Source organism: Podarcis cretensis, assembly GCF_951804945.1.
Source record: "Podarcis cretensis genome assembly, chromosome: 1".
NCBI lineage: Eukaryota > Metazoa > Chordata > Lepidosauria > Squamata > Lacertidae > Podarcis > Podarcis cretensis.
This window is the reverse complement of record NC_137170.1, coordinates 70572410-70594319: the sequence shown is the minus strand read 5'-3', so window position 1 is coordinate 70594319 and position 21910 is coordinate 70572410. Positions and strand designations below refer to the sequence as shown.

The window sequence follows — 21910 nt, the reverse complement described above, 5'->3', positions numbered from 1 at the left end:
TTCTGCAATTTTTTTTATTAAGATGGAAAAATTGTCCATAACAATTAGAAACCAATTGTGTTGTTTCAAAAGATTGTATTAAAATATATCTCCCTGGAAGTTGTATAGAAATAATTATATTGTCTTTTTAAAGCAATCTTAATAAATAAAATGGTATACCGTAGTATGATAATGAATGTGACAATGGCAACATGTTTTTTGGAGAGATATATTATGTTTTAATCCTAAACACAGTTGCTGCAGAGAAAACTCTATAGAAGAGGATGGAACATACCTCAGAATGTCATGCAAATGATTGCTCTGTTATAATTGTCTTTGGTTTAAATAGAGAGAGGGAGGGAGAGAGAAAGAGAGAAGACTGCCTGCTTAAAGTGATTCCTATAGGGAAGTGTTTAGTACAATTTTATCTGAAAAGTTGGATACAACATTTCATAGTTAGAAAGCTTGTGCCACATTTTCCCATGTGAATCAGATCTTTTCTCTCCTCTCCACATTAACCCTTCCATTTATGGAATTCTGTAATGAACTAGGCATATTTTTGTAATGACATGGTATAGCTGATATGCATAAAGTACAAATTGCATAGAGAGACAAAAATATTGACTTTGGCAGTATTTACAACCATCCATTTATAAACAATTTGCTAATATCTGTCATTTGTTCATCTAAGATATGTCCATTTGGATGCCATTTCTTAAACTTCTGCTTCCAAACATTTTACCCGTGGTTCAGGCTTGGCTTGAGATTCTTCTGTGTTTTTCCCGTTTCCCTTGGGTTCCTGCTCTGGAGTTTTGACGCTTGTCTTTGTTTCTTTGATGTTCTTGGTTTCAATTTCTACCTTTTTCTCCTCCTTGTTGGAAAATGGAAATGTTTTCTTGTATCTTTAAACAAATTTGGAACAAGTTAGGAAATTGTAACCATAAGTCTCCAATTTTCTCTTCTCCAAAGGAAGCTAAGCACTTGCACTATGTCTGGAACATCTTGCCACTCAAAGAATTGAAGTAGGCAATGAACATATTCTTGAGAAGGTGCAAGGACAACTCAGATAACCCTTAGGATGCTGTATAGTTAACTTTGAACTCACCAGAGCCACATAAATGCCACTGTGCAGCACAGCAGTTCCCAATTCATGTGTTTATCCCCCAACAGAATTGAGGGATGCATTTAGGTAAAATCCCAAGACCAGATCAGAGCACTAGTGCTAGGTTCTTTTATGAGCTGCTGTTCCACAGAGGGTCACAGATCTGGTGGTCAAGAGACACATGGGCATAGCCAGGATTTTTGTCAGGAGGGACAGGACTTTCGTGGGGGGGGGGGGATAGCAGGATTGATGAGATTGGTCAGTTAGTTAAATATTTCTATTGTTTTACTTGATCTGGGGGCAGCTGACGCCCTGCCCCCCCCCCCGCTACATCCATGAAGAGACCATAACATGCAGATTATGTAAGTGCACTTTCCTTCCATGTGCAGAACACTGTACATGAACACATGCCTTTGGGTGTACATTCATATGCAAATGTGCTTCACCTGTATTATGTTTCTGCTGCATAAAAGAATAAACATGCCAATGAAGGTACAGGGTTAGAGGCTGACTTGCACAAAGCATTCTATCTGCAGAGTCCAAGGCTCACTTTCTTGGTCAACATGTTGAATGCGCACACATCAAGGCAACAGATGTATAAAGATGCATATGGATATTTATTGTAGCAAATAAAACAAAAAAATACCCTTACTTTTTGACATAGCAGACTGCTAAAACAACTGTTGCTGTGAAGAAGATGAGGGCAAGCACAAGGAGGGCAGTGGGTACACCTAGAGAGAGAAACAGATTGTTTTAGAATCAAAGAGTGTCTGGTGGTTTCCAAAGGCTGGTCAGCACACAACATTGATTTGTGGATGGGAATTCAAGGGGGCGTTTTGGACCTATACGGCCTTTCACTGCTCAGGACCAAAGTATTTGAGGAACTAGCTTGCTCTGTATCAGGGACTCGCTTCTCAGCAGTTGACTTGTCCTCTCTGCAAGAGTTTAGGAGATATGCAGCCAAGAAAGGGACATTTACTGTTACACTCCTTGCATTGTGGAATGTTGTTTTCAGGAATTGCTTTTCTCTCCCTGTTTTTTAAAAACGTATCTAATATATTTCTGTTTTAGCTTTTATTTGGTTTTTGTGACTGGTTGAGTTGTGGATGTCCTTTGTTCATATTGATGGATCTGTTGGTTTTGTTTTCATTTATGTGATTTTATATGAAAATGTGATTTTTAAAATTAAAAAACCATGTTTTGTTTCTACTCCAAAAGTGTTATAAAATGTCTTAAAGCAGCACACTTTAAAAAAAAAAAATACACAAAATATTTTGTGGCCAAAAAAATTTCCCTGGAACTTCACAGAACAGCAGGAATTTTTGTCATACTGGCATGCTTTTGTTGCTGAACAACTTGTCCCCACAGAGCATGTGCAACTACGGTAATTAGTCACCGTGTCCTGGCATATGATTCAGCCTGGGCGTAGTTGGTAGATTAATCTTGGCACTGATAATTTTTTTAACATTAAGCCACCCCAAAATGCCTGTTAGCATTACTTTATTTCTGTTCTTGTCCTCTCAGAGTTGGAGAAAGATGATGTCATCATCTAGACTGACGAGAAAAATCTAATGTTGCAGTGCTATGCACACTTAAAGGTAAAGGTAAAGGGACCCCTGACCGTTAAGTCCAGTCGCAGATGACTCGGGTTGCGGTGCTCATCTCGCTTTAATGGCCGAGGGAGCCGGCGTTTGTCCACAGACAGCTTCCGGGTCCTGTGGCCAGCATGACTAAGCCACTTCTGGCGAAAGCAGAGCAGCGCACGAAAAAGACATTTACCTTCCCGCCGGAGTGGTACCTATTTATCTACTTGCACTTTGATGTGCTTTCAAACTGCTAGGTGGGCAGGAGCTGGGGCCGAGCAACGGGAGCTCACCCCGTCATGGGGATTCGAACCTTCTGATCGGCAAGCCCTAGGCTGTGTGGTTTGGACCACAGCGCCACCTGCTTACCTGGGAGTAAATCCCATTTTATGATGGCAAATTCCATTAGCAAAAATTATGATGGCCAGATGCAAAAGAGGACAGGGCTCATGAACCTTTAATAATTAGTAGAATAGGGAATTTTTTGCCAGCATAGGTTGCACAACAGTAGGATTAGCTGAAGATCCCTCTTCTAATCAACTATTAAAGGTGCGGGAGTGTGGTCTGCTTTTCTATCTGGCCACCCTGGAAGGACATTTCCATAAAAAAGACTTTGAAACCACATCTGTAGCTCAGTATCCCTGGACTGAAATGAGATTGACTAAGAATTCTTTGACATAACTACTTTGTCGTGTCATCAGCAGCCACAATGAGCAGCAACTATCTGTCATGCCCTTTTGGATACAGGGGAAGAAGAACTCTCTTATATCTCAAAACTAGCACACCTCCCACAAGCAAGTAAGCAGCAGAAACCCACCTAAACCTGGGGGAGGGGGCAAGTTATAGCCCTCAACCACATTTCATGCAGATATCAAGGAGAGGAAAATGGGGGAATGGGTGGTGGAAAGAGAGAAAAGGTGGTACTCACCTATCTTGGGCTCTGTCCTCACCCATTGCTTGTTTTAATTCCACTCATTGCCAGCACTAGGCCTATGACAGATTACTTCCAACAAGAGAATGTGACCCTTGACTTAAGGGCCGGGCCCCCTCAATGTTTAGAAGGCTCCGTGTACAGTGTCCTGATGTCACATGACTTCGGGCATGTGATATCAGAACCTCACATCGGGTCCCCTCAATCCTCTGGAGTAGGTGGCACTTTTGCCTGCACTTAAGACTTTACCTTTCCTGATCTGTGGCTTTGAACAACCCGCAAGCATTCTTCACTTTCTCTCATCTACCTTTTCCCTAGTCTAATTTTTGGGAAGTTTCCTCTTTTGAAGTCAAATGCAACTTTCTTGGACTTTCCTGGCAATAGCCCACCTACATATATGGTGAATTTGAGACCACTGTGGCCACTGTTTCCAATCAGTTCAACACCACTTACATCCTGCCCTAGGTCCTAGGCACCACTAAACATAAAATCCTGGGTAGCCACCCCTTGGTCAATTTGTTGTTGTTCTAGGCACAGCTATTTAGCGTTTCTAAACATTTTGCCTCTTTGCCATGACTGGATTGTGCATATTCCAAGTCTGTATGAAGGTAAGATTCCCATTGGTGTGAAGCTGGTTTGAGAAACAAATCCTCAGACAGTACTGTTTTATAACAACAGGATTCATTTGCATTTTGGATAATGTCATGTGGAAAGGCAGTGAGTGCACAGTAAATGAAAGTGGGAACACAACCTTAGTGGGTTCATGATGGAGGCAAGATTCAAACCAGGGGCTTCCTCAGCCATACTAATGTGAGGTGTCAGTTGTTTTTTCCCCAAGGGATGTAATATTAAAATAAGAGTCTTCTGAAACAGATCTAGGCTAGGCCAAAAATAAATAATTCTTAAAATACATCAGAAATGAAGAATCCCCTTCACTCCTGCAGGTCTGGTTTAGTTTACATTCTTTACAGCTTCTTGCTTCAAAATGTCACCTTTCCCTTACCTCCACTCAATATGGATTTTTTAAACCTCAGATGAAGCCCTAGCTTTCCTTTTATTTGCATTAACACATCTACTGATGTTTTGTTATACCACTGGAAAAGACCAGAAGGCATGGGGAAAGTATGAAAACAGCCATACATATAATTCTCTAAGCTAAATAATGGGATGTTGCTCTTACCTCCAAACAGAGAATCATTTCTAAAGGCAGTTTGTTTTGCCGTGAGATGTAGGATCACATCCTCCGTAGTTGGTGCTGTTGGTGAAATGGTCTGTGTTACACATATAATACGATATAGCAGCTTTGAAGGCTCTTTAGTTTTCTGTGACTCAGATGTTTGAACTACTGCCGAAGTGTCCTGAGGCAAGACTGCAGAAGTAGAGTTTGCCTCCATAGTAACGTCCAGGGATGCAGTTGTACTTTCTTCTGGTATGCAGGAATTAATCCATGTGTCTGAAAAGATGAGGGAAAGCGGTGCAATGAGATGTATTGACACTAGCATTTTGCATGCAGCTGAAATGACTTTTCATACTGAATTGCAGTGAACGCTTTCCTCCTTGCTACAACCATCATAAATCAGGTGGTAATTTCTATTTCTTTTTGTTTGTTTGTTTAAAGTACACTTCATCATCCTCACCCTAGTGCCTCTAATAGCTAAGCTGGATGGGAACTGCACTGTCAGCGTAAGTGGGATCCCTGAGAAACAAGAAGGAGGTGTCAGCAGCAGTATGGCAGTTAACAACAGAGAAGGTTGAATATCCATTAGAAAAAAAATGCTTTGCTGGATGCTCTTTCTCCTGCTCACAACAGGAACATTGGGAGCATAATGGGAGTCAAAAGCATTAAATTCCTGCACATCTGGTCCTAATAGTGGTTATTTAAATGAAACGACATACTTACTCATTGTCAAAACAAAACAAAAAAAAAAATTCCTTCCAGTAGCACCTTAAAGACCAACTAAGTTAGTTCTTGGTATGAGCTTTTTGGCCCTTAGGCCAGGAAAAACATTGGTTCAGAAAGTTACCCAACCCACTACATTGCGGTGGTACTTAAAACCACATGTCAGAGCTGCCTCCAGGTCCCAGCTCACAGAGGACCAACGCTAGGCTGTAGTTATGTACAAAAGTCTTTATTGAGATTCAGTCTCCATTTCAAAGCCGCAGCGTGCAGCTCTACGTCCCGAGCTTAGACCGGCGAAGTCCTGTCTGAGTCTCCTCCCCCTCCACACCAGTTTAAGACTCTCGCTTTGCTCCACCTCTTCCTAAATTCCTTTCTCCTCTGGGCCCTCCTGCCCGCTAGGGTCTCATCCTTCCTCGACTCCTCTGACGCTGACCCTGACGATTCTTGCCCCTCCTTCCGGCGGGCTTTAGGCCCTGGTTCCCTATCCGGGCTACCTTCTGTGCCGCTCGCCTGTACCTTTGAACTTGGCGCGCGCGCCCAGCCTGCAACTTTCCTCTTAACCGTTAACTCGCTCTCCGATGGAGGCGTGGTCCACCCTGACTCATCTTCTCTCGCTGGTGGTGCATATGTGGGCTCTGACACCTGGGACTCCTCCCCCCCACTACGCTCTGGTGGGGAAGCTGGTCCTGATTTGCAACTGGTGCTCTGGGAGTCCCCGCTGGCCCCTTGCTTCTGGGGTGTCCCCCTTGGGTCGCCCCTTGCCCTGCCCATCGGCGCCCCCTTCTGTGAATCCTCTGATTCGCTGGAGAGGCTCATGGAATCTATCGGGCTGCTGTCATATTCTCCTACGCTGCCCTCGGATTGCTCCCCCTCGCTTTCCATCTCCTCTCCTCCCTGCGCTCCCGCTGAGTCCCTGACATCCATCCCCCCCTCGAAGCCCCCCCTTCCCCCCTCCCCCTCCTCTGGCGTGGGTTCCGGGTGCTCCAATGCTGTGGGGGTGCATGCCGGATACCGGTCTTCCCCCCTGGCATGCTGCCAGTCCGTGACGGGTACATCGACGTCGCTCTCCTCCGCTTCCATCTCGTTGCCGGCGTGCTCGAAACCAGGATCCTCCCCCAACCCGTCCATGCCCCCTTGTTCCCCCATTTCCTCTGGGTAGTCTGCGTGCCAGGGCCCTCTGAGCAGTCTCCTGCGCCACTCCTCCTCGGGTTGAGTGTCCCACCAATAAGAGCGCTCCCCACCCAAGTCTGAGACCGACCCCTCCGGCGAGGTAGTCTCTGGAACCGTCTCCTCAACCGAGGAGAACCCCTGAAACGTACTGGCTGAGAGTGTGGGGGTGAAAAGATATTCGTCAAAATAATCCTCCGGCATGGGCCTGTGTGGGAAGAGTGCGTGGAACTCGTCTTTGAGGTAGTTCTCCTCCACCGCATAGTACGGCACCCAGCTGTTGGCGCTGGCCGGGGCACCTTCCCTTGCGATGAGATATTCGACTCCCTCTTCCCCCCATCTCGAGTCCAAAATCTCCGTCACCTCGTTGAGTGGCCCCGCCCTCGGCGACCCCCCTGTCATGGGTGCATCTCTAAGCGGACTGGGAGCTGTTCCTGGCTCCTGAAACCTGTGAGGTGCCTTGTAGGGCGTTAGCACCGATCTATGAAAGACCGGGTGCATTCTGGAACCCTCCGGTAGTGTCAAACGGAAAGCCACTGGGTTGATCTGTGCCTCGACTAGGTAAGGGCCCAACTGCTTGTGTCCTAGCTTCTTCTTAGCTAAGGACCTGGCCGGCACTGCCTGGGCCGCTAACCAGACCCAGTCCCCTACCCGTATGTCCTCCCCCACTCTTCTGTGTTTGTCTGCTTGCATCTTGTATACGTGTTTTGCTAGGTCTAACTGTCTACGGAGCTGTTCATGGACCTCCTGTAACTCCTCTGCCAATGCCTCTGCTCCCTGTGGCTCCCCCTCCCCCTCTTTCTCTAAGCCCGGGAAGGTCCTGGGATGTCGCCCGTGGTTGGCAAAAAACGGTGTCACCCCCGTGGACACGTGTTGTGTGTTGTTGTAGGCAAACTCGGCCAGGGGCAGATAGTCCACCCAGGTCGAGGGCTGCTGGTTGGCGTAACATCTCAGGTACTGCTGCATGACGGCGTTGACCCTCTCCGCTTGTCCGTTGGTCTGCGGGTGTCTTGCCGACGCTAGGTTGACCTTGACGTTCAGGATCCCCATCAGCTTCCGCCAGAAACTCGAGATGAACTGGCGCCCCCTGTCAGACAGGATAGACCGTGGCAGGCCGTGTACCTTGAACACGTGGTCTATGAACAGCTTGGCTGTCTGTTCCGCTGTGGCCACCTTCGCGCAAGGAATGAAGTGCGCCATCTTGGTGAACATGTCGACTACCACAAGTACTGCTGTTTTGCCCCTCGAGCTGGGCAGGTCAGTGACAAAGTCCAAGGCTACCCTCTCCCACGGTTCGGACGGGGTCTGTAGCGGTTCTAACAGTCCCGCCGGCGGTCTGTGTACTGGCTTGGCCCTTTGGCAGGTGTCGCACCTCGTGACGTAGTCCGCGACTTCTCCCCGCATCTTGGGCCACCAAAAGTCTCTGGCTACTAATTCCACTGTCTTTTCTCTGCCGAAATGTCCGGCGCTGGGTGCGTCGTGTAGCTGTTGCAGTACTGTCGCGCGGAGTTCATCTCCCGGTACGTAGATGGCCCCCTTGCGGAGGAGCAGTCCGTCGCGTATCTGGAACTCGTCGTCCTTTGCCGTGCCGCTGCGCACCTCCTCCATCTTGGAGCGCGCGAAGGAATCTGTTCGCAGCTCGCGCCGTATCGCTTCCAGGTCTATTGTGGCAGAAGCGCATGCCCACGCCTTGGGTGCGAAAATGTGTTTGGCCGCTACCGGTGCTGCTTCCTCCAGATACTGCGGCTTCCTGGATAGCGCATCAGCCATGACGTTGTTGTCTCCGGGGATATATTCTATCCTGAAGTCGAAATCCGCAAAGAACTCCGCCCAGCGGATGTGTCTCTGGTTCAGGAACCGCGCCGTGCGCCAGTACTCCAGGTTCTTATGGTCCGTGCGAACTTGCACCGTGTGTTTGGCTCCGATGAGGAAGTGCCGCCACGCCTTGAATGCTGCATGAATGGCCAGCAACTCTCTGTCCCAGATGGTGTAGTTCTGCTCCGACTTGCTGAGCTTCCTGGAGTAGAAAGCACACGGCCTCCAATCCCCTTGCGGGTCTCGCTGCAACAGGACTGCCCCCACGGCTCTGTCGGAGGCATCCGTCTCCACCCTCATGGGCTTGCTGGGGTTCACATGCAGCAGTTGTTCCTCGGAAGCGAAGAGACGCTTGAGTTTCTGAAAGGACTGCTCCGCCTGGTCCGTCCAGGTGAACTTCTTCTTCTTGGAGCTGAGGGTGTCCGTGATGGCCGCCGTCTGCATAGCGAAACCCTTGATGAACTTGCGATAAAAGTTAGCAAAGCCGACAAACCTCTGGACCTCCTTCCGATTGCGCGGGCTCTTCCAGTCCAGTACTGATCGTACCTTGGCGCTGTCCATGGCGATTCCCTTGTCGGACAGCTTGTAGCCCAGGAAATCCACCTCCGTCATGTCGAACTGGCATTTCTCCAGCTTGGCGTAAAGCCTGTGCTCCCGTAGTCTTTGCAGGACTTCCTTGACATCTCTCTCGTGAGCCTCCTGCGATTCCGAGAAGATCAGAATGTCGTCCAGGAAGCAGACGCACTTCTTGTATAGGAGCCCCGCTAACACGTGATGCATGAAGGCTTGGAAGCAGTGGGAGCCATTTTGTAAACCGAAAGGCATAACCCTATACTCATAGGTGCCCAAGGGCGTGAACATGGCCGTCTTCCACTCGTCGCCCTCCCGCATGCGTATAAGATTGTACGCCCCTCGTAGATCCAGCTTGGTGAAGATGCGTCCCTTTCTCACCGTCGCGAGCAAGTCGTCGATCTTGGGCATCGGGAAAGCCGTGGGCTTGGTTTTCGAATTTAAAATTCTGAAATCAACTACAAGCCTCTTCTGGGGCGTGTCTTTTTTCTTCACAAAGAAAACAGGACTGCCCCCCACTGCTTTGGATTCTCGGATGAATCCCCGCTTCAAATTGTGATCTATGAACTCCCTGAGCTCTTGCAGTTCGTCTTCAGACATGGAGTACAGTTTTCCGGTCGGCAGCGTTGCCCCCGGCAGGAGGTCAATCTTGCAGTCGTAGGGTCTGTGGGGAGGCAGCTTGTCCGCTTCCTTCTCGCAGAAGACCTCCAAAAACGCCTTGTACTTGTCGGGTACAGCTTGCAGCATGCCCAGTTGTAGCTGTGGGTCATCCTCTTGCCCCTCGTCCTCCTGGTTAGTCATGATGCAATGTTCTGCGCAGTAGGAGGAGCAGAAGGTCAATTTACGCTGGTACCATGCCAATGCCGGGCTGTGCCTGTCCAACCAGCTCATGCCCAACACTATGGGCGTGTCTGACAGTTGGGTGACGTTGAAGCTGATGACTTCGCGGTGATTTCCAATGCGCATCACCATTGGCGGCGTTTGCTGTACCACCTGTCCCCCCAGCAATTCTCTTCCATCGACTGTCACTACTTTCAGGGGCATCGTGGCAGGCAGGAGCGCTATGCTATGTTGCTTGATGAAATCCACCCCCATAAAGTCTGCATTGCTACCAGAGTCAATGGTAATAGGCACTTCCATGGTGAGCCCATTGGGAAGCTGGAGTGTTGCGGTGAGCTGCACCACTGGTTTGGGCGGGAGGGGGTCTGTGGGCTGTAAGATTCCTGGGGACTGCTTCACTGATTCGTCTGGCTGGGCCCCAGCGGCTCTGCTTCCAGCCAGACTTCGTCGTTTCCCTGCTGCGGTTCCCTCTGCTGAGCTGCTTCTGTTACTTTTGCTGAGGCTGCATTGTGCTTGTGGAGCCTCTGGGGGCACTCTTTTGCCATATGCTGAGCACTTTCGCAGATGTAACACTTCCTGTTCCCTCTAGGAGGCTTCACCTTGGCTGCTCCTGGTGTGAGGGCTCTGGTCGCTGACTGAGCCTTGGCACCACCTATCTCCATCGGCTCCTCTCCCCCTCCCAGTGGAGGCGTGGATTGAGCGCGCGCTGAGTCTCTGGGGAAGAAAGGAGGTGCCCTTGCTGGCGTGTGTCCCCAACGCCCTTCATCTTTGCTCCAGGGACGTTCTTCCAGCCGCACACCAATCGTCAACGCCTTCTGGACCACTTCTTGAGTGCTCCGTGGCCTCTCCCCCCTTGCGATTTCGTCTTTCACAGCCCCGTTCAGCCCCTCCCAGAACAGGTCCCTGACGGACGCTGAGTCTTTTTCCCATCCCAGCGCGTTGACCAATGCAAAAAAGCGGGAATGATATTGCCTTACAGTGGCTCTGCCTTGTTTCAGACCGTGAATCTCTTTTCTAGCGACATCGACATCTATCTCCGATAAAAAACAATCGTCCATCGCCTTAATGAAGGCTTTTGCGTTTTGGAGGGCTGGATCATTATCTCTCCACAGATTGCGCAACCACGCTTTAGCTTCTCCATGGAGATGCGTTAGTATGAAGCCTACTTTCTCCTGCTCATCTCTAAAGTCCTTCTCCAGCAACTTTAGCGCAAAAACTACGTCTGCTCTGAAGTTAGGATATTGCTGCAGACTCCCATCGAAATGCGACACCAGGCTCCCCCCTCTCTTCCCGAGCCCGATCCCTTCTGATTTGGCTGCCGGTGGCCCCTGTTTAGTCAACATTTCCAACCTGTTTTGCAGATCCTTGCAGACAGCATCTGATTCCTCTTCTCTCCTCCTTGCCGCTCGTATTTCTGCGTTAAGTTGTACCACGGCTTCTTGCAAAGCTGCCAGTCGTTCTTCTGTAGTCATCTTGTGCTGCTTTTGTGAGCTCGCGAAGCACCAATCTTCGCCCCTCGCTGCGTCCTCTCACGTTGCGAGGTTCTTTGAAATTTGAGACAGGACTTACTGTCAGAGCTGCCTCCAGGTCCCAGCTCACAGAGGACCAACGCTAGGCTGTAGTTATGTACAAAAGTCTTTATTGAGATTCAGTCTCCATTTCAAAGCCGCAGCGTGCAGCTCTACGTCCCGAGCTTAGACCGGCGAAGTCCTGTCTGAGTCTCCTCCCCCTCCACACCAGTTTAAGACTCTCGCTTTGCTCCACCTCTTCCTAAATTCCTTTCTCCTCTGGGCCCTCCTGCCCGCTAGGGTCTCATCCTTCCTCGACTCCTCTGACGCTGACCCTGACGATTCTTGCCCCTCCTTCCGGCGGGCTTTAGGCCCTGGTTCCCTATCCGGGCTACCTTCTGTGCCGCTCGCCTGTACCTTTGAACTTGGCGCGCGCGCCCAGCCTGCAACTTTCCTCTTAACCGTTAACTCGCTCTCCGATGGAGGCGTGGTCCACCCTGACTCATCTTCTCTCGCTGGTGGTGCATATGTGGGCTCTGACACCTGGGACTCCTCCCCCCCACTACGCTCTGGTGGGGAAGCTGGTCCTGATTTGCAACTGGTGCTCTGGGAGTCCCCGCTGGCCCCTTGCTTCTGGGGTGTCCCCCTTGGGTCGCCCCTTGCCCTGCCCATCGGCGCCCCCTTCTGTGAATCCTCTGATTCGCTGGAGAGGCTCATGGAATCTATCGGGCTGCTGTCATATTCTCCTACGCTGCCCTCGGATTGCTCCCCCTCGCTTTCCATCTCCTCTCCTCCCTGCGCTCCCGCTGAGTCCCTGACACCACATTTTAAAGGCATGTTTTGTGTGCGCCTGTAGGTACTTTGATATATTAAATGCAGCAAGAGAATTGAGCTGCCAATGTGATCCTGAGGAATAACTAATCCCTTATTCTGAAGGTCGTTTATATAATTTACACAGTTTGAAAGCTATTATGACACCAATGGCCATTCCGAGTACATTTTAATATAATAGAAGGAAATGACCTCTTTACGGTTCTTCATATGAGTCCCTGGTGGAAGCTTGATGACGCATTTTCATTGACTGAATAGGATGCTGAATGACAGAGTGATATTACTTTTATCACCAGAGTCTTTAAGTGATGCCAAAAGTCACAGAGAGAACACAAATTTATCCAAGTACATTTTACACCAAGACTGTTAGAGATTAACACACTCATTATTAGGTAGTATTTTTGTGTTTTTGTAAGATGCACTGTTATCCTAGGATGAAGCGCAGTACAGAAATTTCATCAACAACATCATCATCATCATCATGATGTGAAGGACAGAGACACTCTGATCCAGTATCAACCAGTAGGGTATCTTTTTCTATCACAATTTGAATTGTATGGAATGTAAATTGTCATACAAGAAATACAATTAAATACAAGAAATACAATTAAAATACAATTAAAAATCACGCACCATCTAGCAGAGTGCATTGCAATTGGTACACCATCAGTAATTTTCAAGAGGTTTATGAGGAAATAAATTGGGGAACTTTTAGAATTTAGAGAGAAAAATGTTTCTTTTTAATTTTGCCTATCTGCTCTCCCCTTCATTCCTTATATTTCCATCCCATCCCTAATTCATAGAATCTTAGAATCATAGAATTGAAGGGATCCCATGGGGTCATCTAATCCAACCCTTTGCAATGCAGGAATTGCAGCTAAATAATCTCTGGCTAATAGCCATCCAACCTCCACTTTAAAACCTGAAAGAAAGGAGAGTCCACTGTAACAAAGCTTGATCTGAAACCTTGACAACAACATACCATGACACACCCAATGATTCTCCGCCCTGCCTGCTTTACTGCCCTTTCATACTATACACTTTGACCAAGGGGACACAGAGAAGTTAGCGGATATTTTCCTCTCTCAGGTTGAAAGTTTATGTGTAACTTGTAGTTCCTTTTATCCAAGAGTCAGGGTAAACTGAGAGATGGTGGAAAATTTAAGTTGTGGGGTGGGTGGCGCAGGCTGGCCATGATCTCATGGCAACTGGATAGCCTTCACACGAAATGTCGCTACATCAACTTAAGAAAGAGATTTGATACAAAATATTATTGCTTGATTCATTATCTTGGCTCACTCACCTGAAGAATTGTAACAGTAAGCATGGGCTCGATAGTCATGTTTGGTTCTCCAGACGACTATTCCAGTGTTATTCCTACCACATTTTTCATTGGGAGTTATCCGGGAAATGACAACATACCCTTCTTGTATCCAGCCAAAACTACAACGGAAAACATTGTTTTTCTGTTAAGCGTATGCCCATATCAAAGAATGTACTTGATAAAATTTAGCATATAAAAGCTAAACTGAACGTTTATTCTGGTCACTGTGGGCCATTGAATAGCTTGCTTACTGATAGATAGATAGATAGATAGATAGATAGATAGATTGTGTGAGGCCCAAGTTTTGTTTCTCCCTTAGAAACAACCTACTCTGCAACATGGAGCTTTTATAGAAGAAAGGAAAAGCAAATAACGCTGTAGAAAAGTTCTCTCACAGGTTTATCTTTAAAAAGATAGGCAATATTTTCTACTGTTGACAACTTTATGGATTTGCAATCCAGGTTCCAATATTTGTCATTTGTAGTCTAACAGGAAAGCAGTTTTTAAAGTCTGGACAAAATACAAAGACTTACTGGAAAATAAAACTCCGAGGTGGCTTTCACCTCTGGAAGCTAAGGCCCGAAAAAGACCCAATATGGAGGCCAACTGGCCAAAATATTGGGAAATATTAGAAAAAGACGGAGACAATTGGAAATTGCAGAGTTTGGAGAAAATGAAGGATAAAGTGCGAGACTGGTTACATTACGCTCAGATTAAAGAAGTTTTTAAAAATGACAAAAAGGTAGGGTTCCAGGTGGAGAAATCGAAGTTGGAAACAGAATTGCTAGAACCAAAAACTAAGGTATTATCAAGAATGTATAACTTGCTGCTGAAATGGAATACACAAGACGAAATGGTTAAATCGGTTATGATAAAGTGGGCTCAGGATATTGGACATAATATTATGTTCGAGGACTGGGAAAGGTTGTGGACCACCGGGCTGAACTTCACTGCATGTAGTGCTTTGAAGGAAAATGTAATGAAAATGATATATAGATGGTACATGACCCCAGTTAAACTTGCCAAAATATACCATTTGTCTGATAATAAATGTTGGAAATGTAAAGAACATGAAGGAACATTCTTTCACCTCTGGTGGACTTGCCCTAGAGTGAAGGCCTTCTGGGAAATGATTTATAATGAGTTGAAAAAGGTATTTAAGTATACCTTTACCAAGAAACCAGAGGCCTTCCTTCTGGGCATTGTCGGCCAGAAGGTGTTAAAGAAGGACCGAACATTTTTTATGTATGCAACAACGGCAGCAAGGATACTCATTGCCAAGAGTTGGAAAACTCAAGATCTACCCACACTGGAAGAGTGGCAGATGCAGCTGATGGACTATATGCAACTGGCCGAGATGACTGGCAGAATTCGAGACCTGGGAGAAGAGAGGGTTGAAGAAGATTGGAAGAAATTCAAGATTTATCTACAAAAGTATTGTAATTTGGTTGAAGGCTAAGAAGGATGCTAGATCATAAATAATTGCCTACCATTGAATTAGATTTGAAATTGATGACAAGTGAGATTGAGGGAAATATAAAATTTGTGGAGAATAGATTAAATTAATTGAACAAAATTTAAGAATATAAACAAGATGATAAATTGCTGGGAAAAAATTTTAACGATGTAAGTGGGAGTGGGAGACGTGAGGGAGTCCAAAGAAGTTCTGAAAAATGTGTTATGATATATGTTATATTGTTTATTATTTTTGCATTTTGTATTCTAAAAAATCTCAATAAATATTTAATTAAAAAAAAAAAAACATTTGTAGTCTAACACATGAAACTATCATATGTTTAAATAGGGGGATGAAATGCCTATGAATGGGTCTGGACTGCATCACTGTGCAATTTGGCTTACTTGCAAATAAGCATGTATAAATTTAATACCACCTTCTTGCTGAATATGTATCTGATGTGGTTCTTCAGCATAATCAAACAACTCATCCAATAATAGCAAGTGTCTGTCACACACGACTACACTATCTCAAGGACACAGAAAGTTTTCTTCTTGGTTGTTGTTGTTGTTGTTGTTTTTAAAAAAACTTTATTTAGGGCAGCCCACCTAGGAGGCAAGATGAGGTGACCAATTTGGGCAGCGGGATCCATAGGAGTAGCAAATGCAACCTCCAAAGAATGCAATGCCCGCTGCCACAGTAGCAGTGACAGCTGTGGCATGCGCCTTGAAGACTGGATCTGCTGCCTTCTCAGCATCCCCTCAAGCAGCAACCTCTTGGCATAGGGAGGAGCTCCTCACACCCATGTTCCGATGTAGATATTTATCCTGCCCCCATTCCCGATGTAGATCTTCACACACCACTTCTTCTCTGGTGGGGGTGGGGGGGAGGAACCATTTTGTGCTTCACCGCAAGTGTCAAAATGTCTTGGGCCAGCCCTGACTTTAGTGATTTCTGCACATTGAAACCCTATACACATCTGTTTAGAAGCAAGCCCCATTGTGTTCAGTGGGGCTGACTTCCTAATAACTGTGTTTAAGATTCAGACTTAATAAAATTGGCAAGAAGAGGAAATGAAAAGCTGTATAATGTCACAGTCAGGATGTTACATGGTAAGTAATGTAAAACAAGAATGTAAACGGAATGAAAGACATGTTATAAAAATGTGCAAAGATGTCAATGATTTGATTACTAACTATTTCTGAGATCTAAGGATCTACACAAACAGTTCTGTGACCCTAAGGAGGCTTTGGGGCTTACAAGTATTGAACAGCAACTCTTCCTGTCACATAGCCCGTCTCTATGGAAACTTGGGGACGTTTCAAAAGGAGTTTGTGATATGGGATAGCAGGATCCTGTCAATTTTTCAGTTGGTCTACTCTGAGTACGACTAATGTTGGATGTTACTCTATGGACTTAGACTTAAATATTTGAAATCCCTTCTGTGAAGGAAATGAACAGAGACAGTCACAGCACAATCCTAACTCAATGTAAGTCCTATTGAATTCAATGAGGCTTACTCCCAGGTAAGTGAGGTTAGGATTGCAGCCTTAATCACAGAATGTTAATGTAAGAAAAGTCAGAATAATGTGTAGATATTTAATTATTTCATGCTTTAGATTCATTTATAATAATATTTTTTAAAATATTGTATCTACAAAGAGATGTCTATTTGCCAACCTACAATAAAATATTTTAAATGTTGAAAGATTTTCTGTACCTGCAGGTTTCAAAGCCATGCTTCCGAGCCTCTTCAACCTGAGATTTATATGCCAACTGTAACCCCAGCTGCTCGCATATTTGTCGTGCAGTGACAAAATTAAATACACCTTTATTGTTAACATGTGAAGCAAGAGTTATTCCAGAAATCCTGCACTGGAGAGTCTTAACATCTGCAAATAGAGAAGAAATACATCAAATGATTACTTATAGAAATTTGATCTTTAATTTCATGTACTTTGAAGAGTGGAAAAATTATAAGAGCTACTTTACATAAAGTATAATTACACCAACTAGCTGAGTTGCTCCAGCATTCCAATCCAGGGTCATGCCTATTCCCAATAACCGATATTCTTTAACTAAAAATAACTTTGGTTAGTAAGGATCAGGGAGAGCTGGGTTTGAACTCTCCCTCAGCCTAGTCACTCTCTTAAAGAATTGCTGTGAGGGTACAATGGAATGTAAAAAGAATAATGTACACAGCCTGGGACCACCTTGATATCCAAGGATTGGTTTGGGAACATGTGCTTTTAAATGTGTTCATAAATGATCTAGAGTTAGGGGTGAGCAGCGAAGTTACCAAGTTTGCTGGTGATACATAATGGTTCAGAGTGGCTAAAACAAAACAGGATTGCAAATCATCTTAAGCAGGGTGAAGGAACAGTAAAATGGCAAATGTCATTCAATGTAAGCAAATGTAAAGTGATGCACATCAGGGCAAAAAGTCTTAATTTAATATATACACTTACAGGATCTGAACTGACAGTGATTGACCAGGAACAGAGGCAGTTTTAGGGGAGCAGGACTGGTTTGGGTGCCACGGTGCAGGGGTGCCTCAGCAATGCTGTAGAGCGCAAGAGATGGGTGTGTGGGTGCTTGATTTTAGTGTCGTCGTACAGGGTGCTGCTGAAATTTGAGAGCTCAAAGGCTGCCACTGCTGAGAACAAGACCTTGGAGTCTTGAGAAAAGCCTGAGGAAATTTATGAGTGTAGGCTACCATATGGGGGACTTTTTAACCAAGAGAAAATTTGAGTAAGCAGGGACATTATAGAGGTGCATTAAATTATGAATAGCATGAAGAAAATGGATTGAAAACTGTTTTTCCCTTTCATAATACAGTGGTACCTCAGGTTAAGAATTTATTTCGTTCTGGAGGTCCGTTCTTAACCTGAAACTGTTCTTAACCTGAAGCATCACTTTAGCTAATGGGGCCTCCTGTTGCTGCCGCGCCGCCGGTGTACGGTTTCTGTTCTCATCCTGAAGCAAAGTTCTTAACCCGAGGTACTATTTCTGGGTTAGCGGAGGCTGTAACCTGAAGCGTCTGTAACCTAAAGCATATGTAACCCGAGGTACCACTGTACTAGTATTCAAAGTCACTTGTTGTTCAAAAAGAACATTTGACAAATGAGGTACAGTCAAGATGATAAGGGTCTATCAGATTTGGAGGGAAGGAATATCTGCAGTATTCTGCAGAACAGTTAGCCTTGGGAATAAGAGACATCCTTTCTTTTAAAATAAGGGAACAGGGTTTAAAAATAAGCATTGTGTATCTGAATCTTGACTCCTCTTTCCTCTTTAGTCATCAATTTGCCTCAAACAATACTCTACTCCCCAAGGACCAATTTTTCTTACCAAGCTGAGTGCTCTCGCTGCATGCAAATATTTGTGGTGTTTCAGTGCCAACACTACCATTAGGCAGGAAGGGACAGTACATATTAGAGGGCATAAGATTACCGGTATTTAAAACAAATTTAATTCCATGGCGTCTTTTGGAGTTTCTGCTTCAAATAGCAACATGACTTTGCTATCTTTTTTTATTGAGTGCTTTACTCATAACCTAAGTTTCCTAAGATTAGGAAGTTTACTTGAAACAGGTAAATGAAGTTAATTGAAAGAGCTCTGTATGATTTGTTGTGCAGTGACAGATAGAACTGGAGAGTTTGATCATATTATAAAGCTATATTAGTCATTCCAACGGCTTGGCTGTTCTCTCTCAGGACTTGAAGTGGAAATGGGTGTGGCTGAACTTGCAAGGAAGGAAAAGGAGGAAGGGAAGGGATTCTATCTGAAACGATGGGAACAAGTAAAGGAAAAGGGAAAATTATATTAAGCTTGTGGTGACTGGAATTTTTTTTAGCATGGATAGAGTGCTGGACTGTGCTCTATGGCAACTATAACCTGGGCTGTGAACTTACCGGCTAAAAACAGGTGGCTGGCTAGCACTCAGCAGAGCAACTTTAAATCATTTTAAAAGTCATTAAACTAACAACCAGCAAAAACTTTTGAACTGCTCAGTAGATTCAAAACCTTGTTTTTTATGGTTTGGTTGATAAACACATTTTGAAGATAATAAGAGGGAAGGGAGGAACAAATCCCCCCCCAAAAAAAAAACTAAAAAAAAAATAAAACACAGAAAAATATATAGTTCTGCAGCTAAGGTAACTGCTGCATTACTTGTAACACCTGATTCAGGATTTCATTTTTGAATAATTTATTAACATTCTAGTTGCACCTTTAACTGGAGACACTTAAGAGTTCTTGGCTGCTTCCAGACAGCCCGTTTATTGAGTATCCTGATTTGTTTGCATAAAGTTTATAGGGAGGTTAGGTGACGTTGGCTATTTATTGAGAATTCATTTTGATTTGTTTGCAGGGAGGTTATACAATGTTGGGCCAAGCAAGTGTTATTCCATCCATTCCAGTGCATCTTTATTGCAAAGAGTCCAAACTTTGGGGGCCAGAAACAAGTTGTGTGAGAGCATAAAGTCAACTTTAATGGTGCCAGCCAAATTTGCTGCTATGTGTCTGAATCCCACCCCAAAACAGTGGCAGTCTGGAAGCACCCCTTATTGTTTAGGTATCCTCCTGCTCTGTGTTTCATTTTACTGCAATCCGGGATTAATTTGCAGAGCTGTGAATAACCTTGCTGAGAATAGTGGGCTGGATTTGATTACCTTGTCCTTACAGTGCTACAAAACACTTCAGAAAAAAACAGTACAAGCAACATACTAAAAACGTACCTTCCAAAGGAAAATTGTGCTGGGTTGTGATGCTTGCAATCCAGGTTGAGAAAAAGAAGATTGTAACTCCAACGTGAGATGCCATCCTCGGGAACAGGAGGTGTCGAGATTCAAGCCAGGTTGCTTCCTTCCCACCCTGCAGTGTTGAAAATGCGACGCCTGGCGCACCTTGTGATCTCCGAATGAGGTCCTCTCTTGAGAACTGCTGGACGGCCACTGTGCTCCACCGCAGGCAGGAACAAACTTGTGCTGAGCTCAAAAGCCATCCCACAGGTCAAGGTCACTAAGTGGAAACGCATGACACCCCCCAAAAAAAAGCTAGGGGGCAGCCTGGAAAATAAAACTAGTGCTGACTCAGAAAACGTACAGCTGAGGAAGAGAGATAACACGATGTTATACTCTTCGTCTTATAAACAACGGGAAGATTTCCCCTATAGCTCTGGGGTGCTCGTTCTGTAACAGTTCCTGTTTAGGCAGTTGTGAGTCACTTATCCTTCATTCAGCCTAATCACTTGTTAACCAGAAGCTGCGGGTGTGGTGTGTAAAACTGTTGATTACCTTATATGTAAAAACATGGAAATCAGAACTTTTGATATAAATTTATAATTTAGATGCATCGTTGAAAGATGAAAAAAATGACTATTTGACTGAGGTAATGGTTTACAAACTCTGTTTTTGGGAAGGGATAGAATCATAGAATTGTAGAGTTGGAAGAGACCCTGAGTCGTCGTCTAGTCCAACCCCTTCAATGCAGGTATCTCAATATAGAATCAAAATTTGATTTGATTTGAAACTAGATGCAATGATTCAACTTGTGCTTATACTTAGGATCCAGTCTCTGACAGACTCAAGTTTTCCTGCCTGCCTGTATCTCTTGTCTTTCTCCTTGTCAGCAGTGTCACGATCACATCTAAGGTAGGAGAGATGCCATTAGGGCGTGCACTGAGCATGGCCAAGTGACTCCTCAAGAAGCTGTGAACGAAACATGACAAAATAGCCAAATGCACACAGAGTGTGTGGATCAAAGCCACCTTCCTTATTTTAAAGCAAACTGATGAGAAAATGTGAAGAACTGAAGTCTGGAAAAACGATTAACAGAGAGAAACCAAAAGTGCCTGAGTCGTGGTGTTTTTCATGAAGGCTTTCTCTTGCTTCCAAAGGATCACCCCCTTTAGTGTGTGCTGTTTCCCCTCCAAAAAAAAGATGAACAAAGTGTTCACCCATTGTGTTGGGACAGGTATGGGAGGGGTGAAATATGCCCCCATTGCTAAGAACAAGGCAGCCTAAGTAACATTCCGAGTCTAGCTATATAGATCTGTAGAGGCAAGCAGGGGTGGGACTTGGTAATCTGTCATAATATGGTGACCTGTGCAAGGCCAAAATTTTGCTCCCCCCCAAATGGATCTTCTCAATTATTGATCTTCTCAATATTGTGCCCACTTGGCTTAATGACCTGTGTGGCAGAACAGCCCACACTACCATGAATCTAGCGCTGAGGAAAGAGTAAGGGTGAGCAATGGGAAAATGATGACGTTGACATCCTAGCTGAGTCATGTTCTATCACCACACTGACCTCACAGCCATTTTGAGCTAGGGCAACGATACAATGCTATTGACTTTATTTTCCCTTAGTAATGCCATCATGTAGCCAAAAGCAATTGACTACATAACTCCAGTGAATCACATTCATTACGTCATCACAGAATGGCTGTGATCATGTAGCAAAGGGGGCGAAATAAATCTTAAAACAACATGGCAAAAGCAAAAGCACATCTATAAACTGGGGGATTTTGCAAGGTTGGGTTGATGGACAACATATTGTCCCCAGAGTCAAACCTTGTGTCACAAAAAGGCCTGTGCTTTAAAAACTACACAGTGTCGATTGCACTTAAAAGGATAACGGAAGCCTTTAAATTTATTCCTGATTGTTTTTGTGTTTCCATTTCCATTTAAACTTGAGTTTGTACAAAAAGCACACTTGAGAAGATGAGTGCTTCACCCTGTATTACTGAAAACAGGGTAGAGAGAAAGAAAGAAAATTTCAGCACCTATTTTTTCTTAAAGATTGCTAATCATTCCATACATACAACTTGTGTTCTCTGATGGAATTCCTAAGTGCCCATGCACAGAACAAATAAGTCACAAATGACATGAGCAACACAGAG

At 45.0% G+C, this 21910-nt stretch overlaps 1 protein-coding gene across 1 annotated transcript; it reads right to left on the bottom strand.

The window, feature by feature from the left end:
• Window positions 1–194: 194 nt before the first annotated feature.
• LYVE1 (lymphatic vessel endothelial hyaluronan receptor 1) lies at window positions 195–20003 on the bottom strand. Its single transcript, XM_079966926.1, has 6 exons — window positions 19746–20003; window positions 16727–16898; window positions 13530–13669; window positions 4776–5048; window positions 1734–1812; window positions 195–881 (listed from the first exon to the last, which is right to left on the bottom strand). Exons 1-6 carry the CDS (start codon window positions 19828–19830, stop codon window positions 695–697), a joined length of 936 nt encoding a protein of 311 aa, XP_079823052.1. The 5' UTR covers window positions 19831–20003; the 3' UTR covers window positions 195–694.
• Between the last annotated feature and the right edge of the window lie 1907 nt (window positions 20004–21910).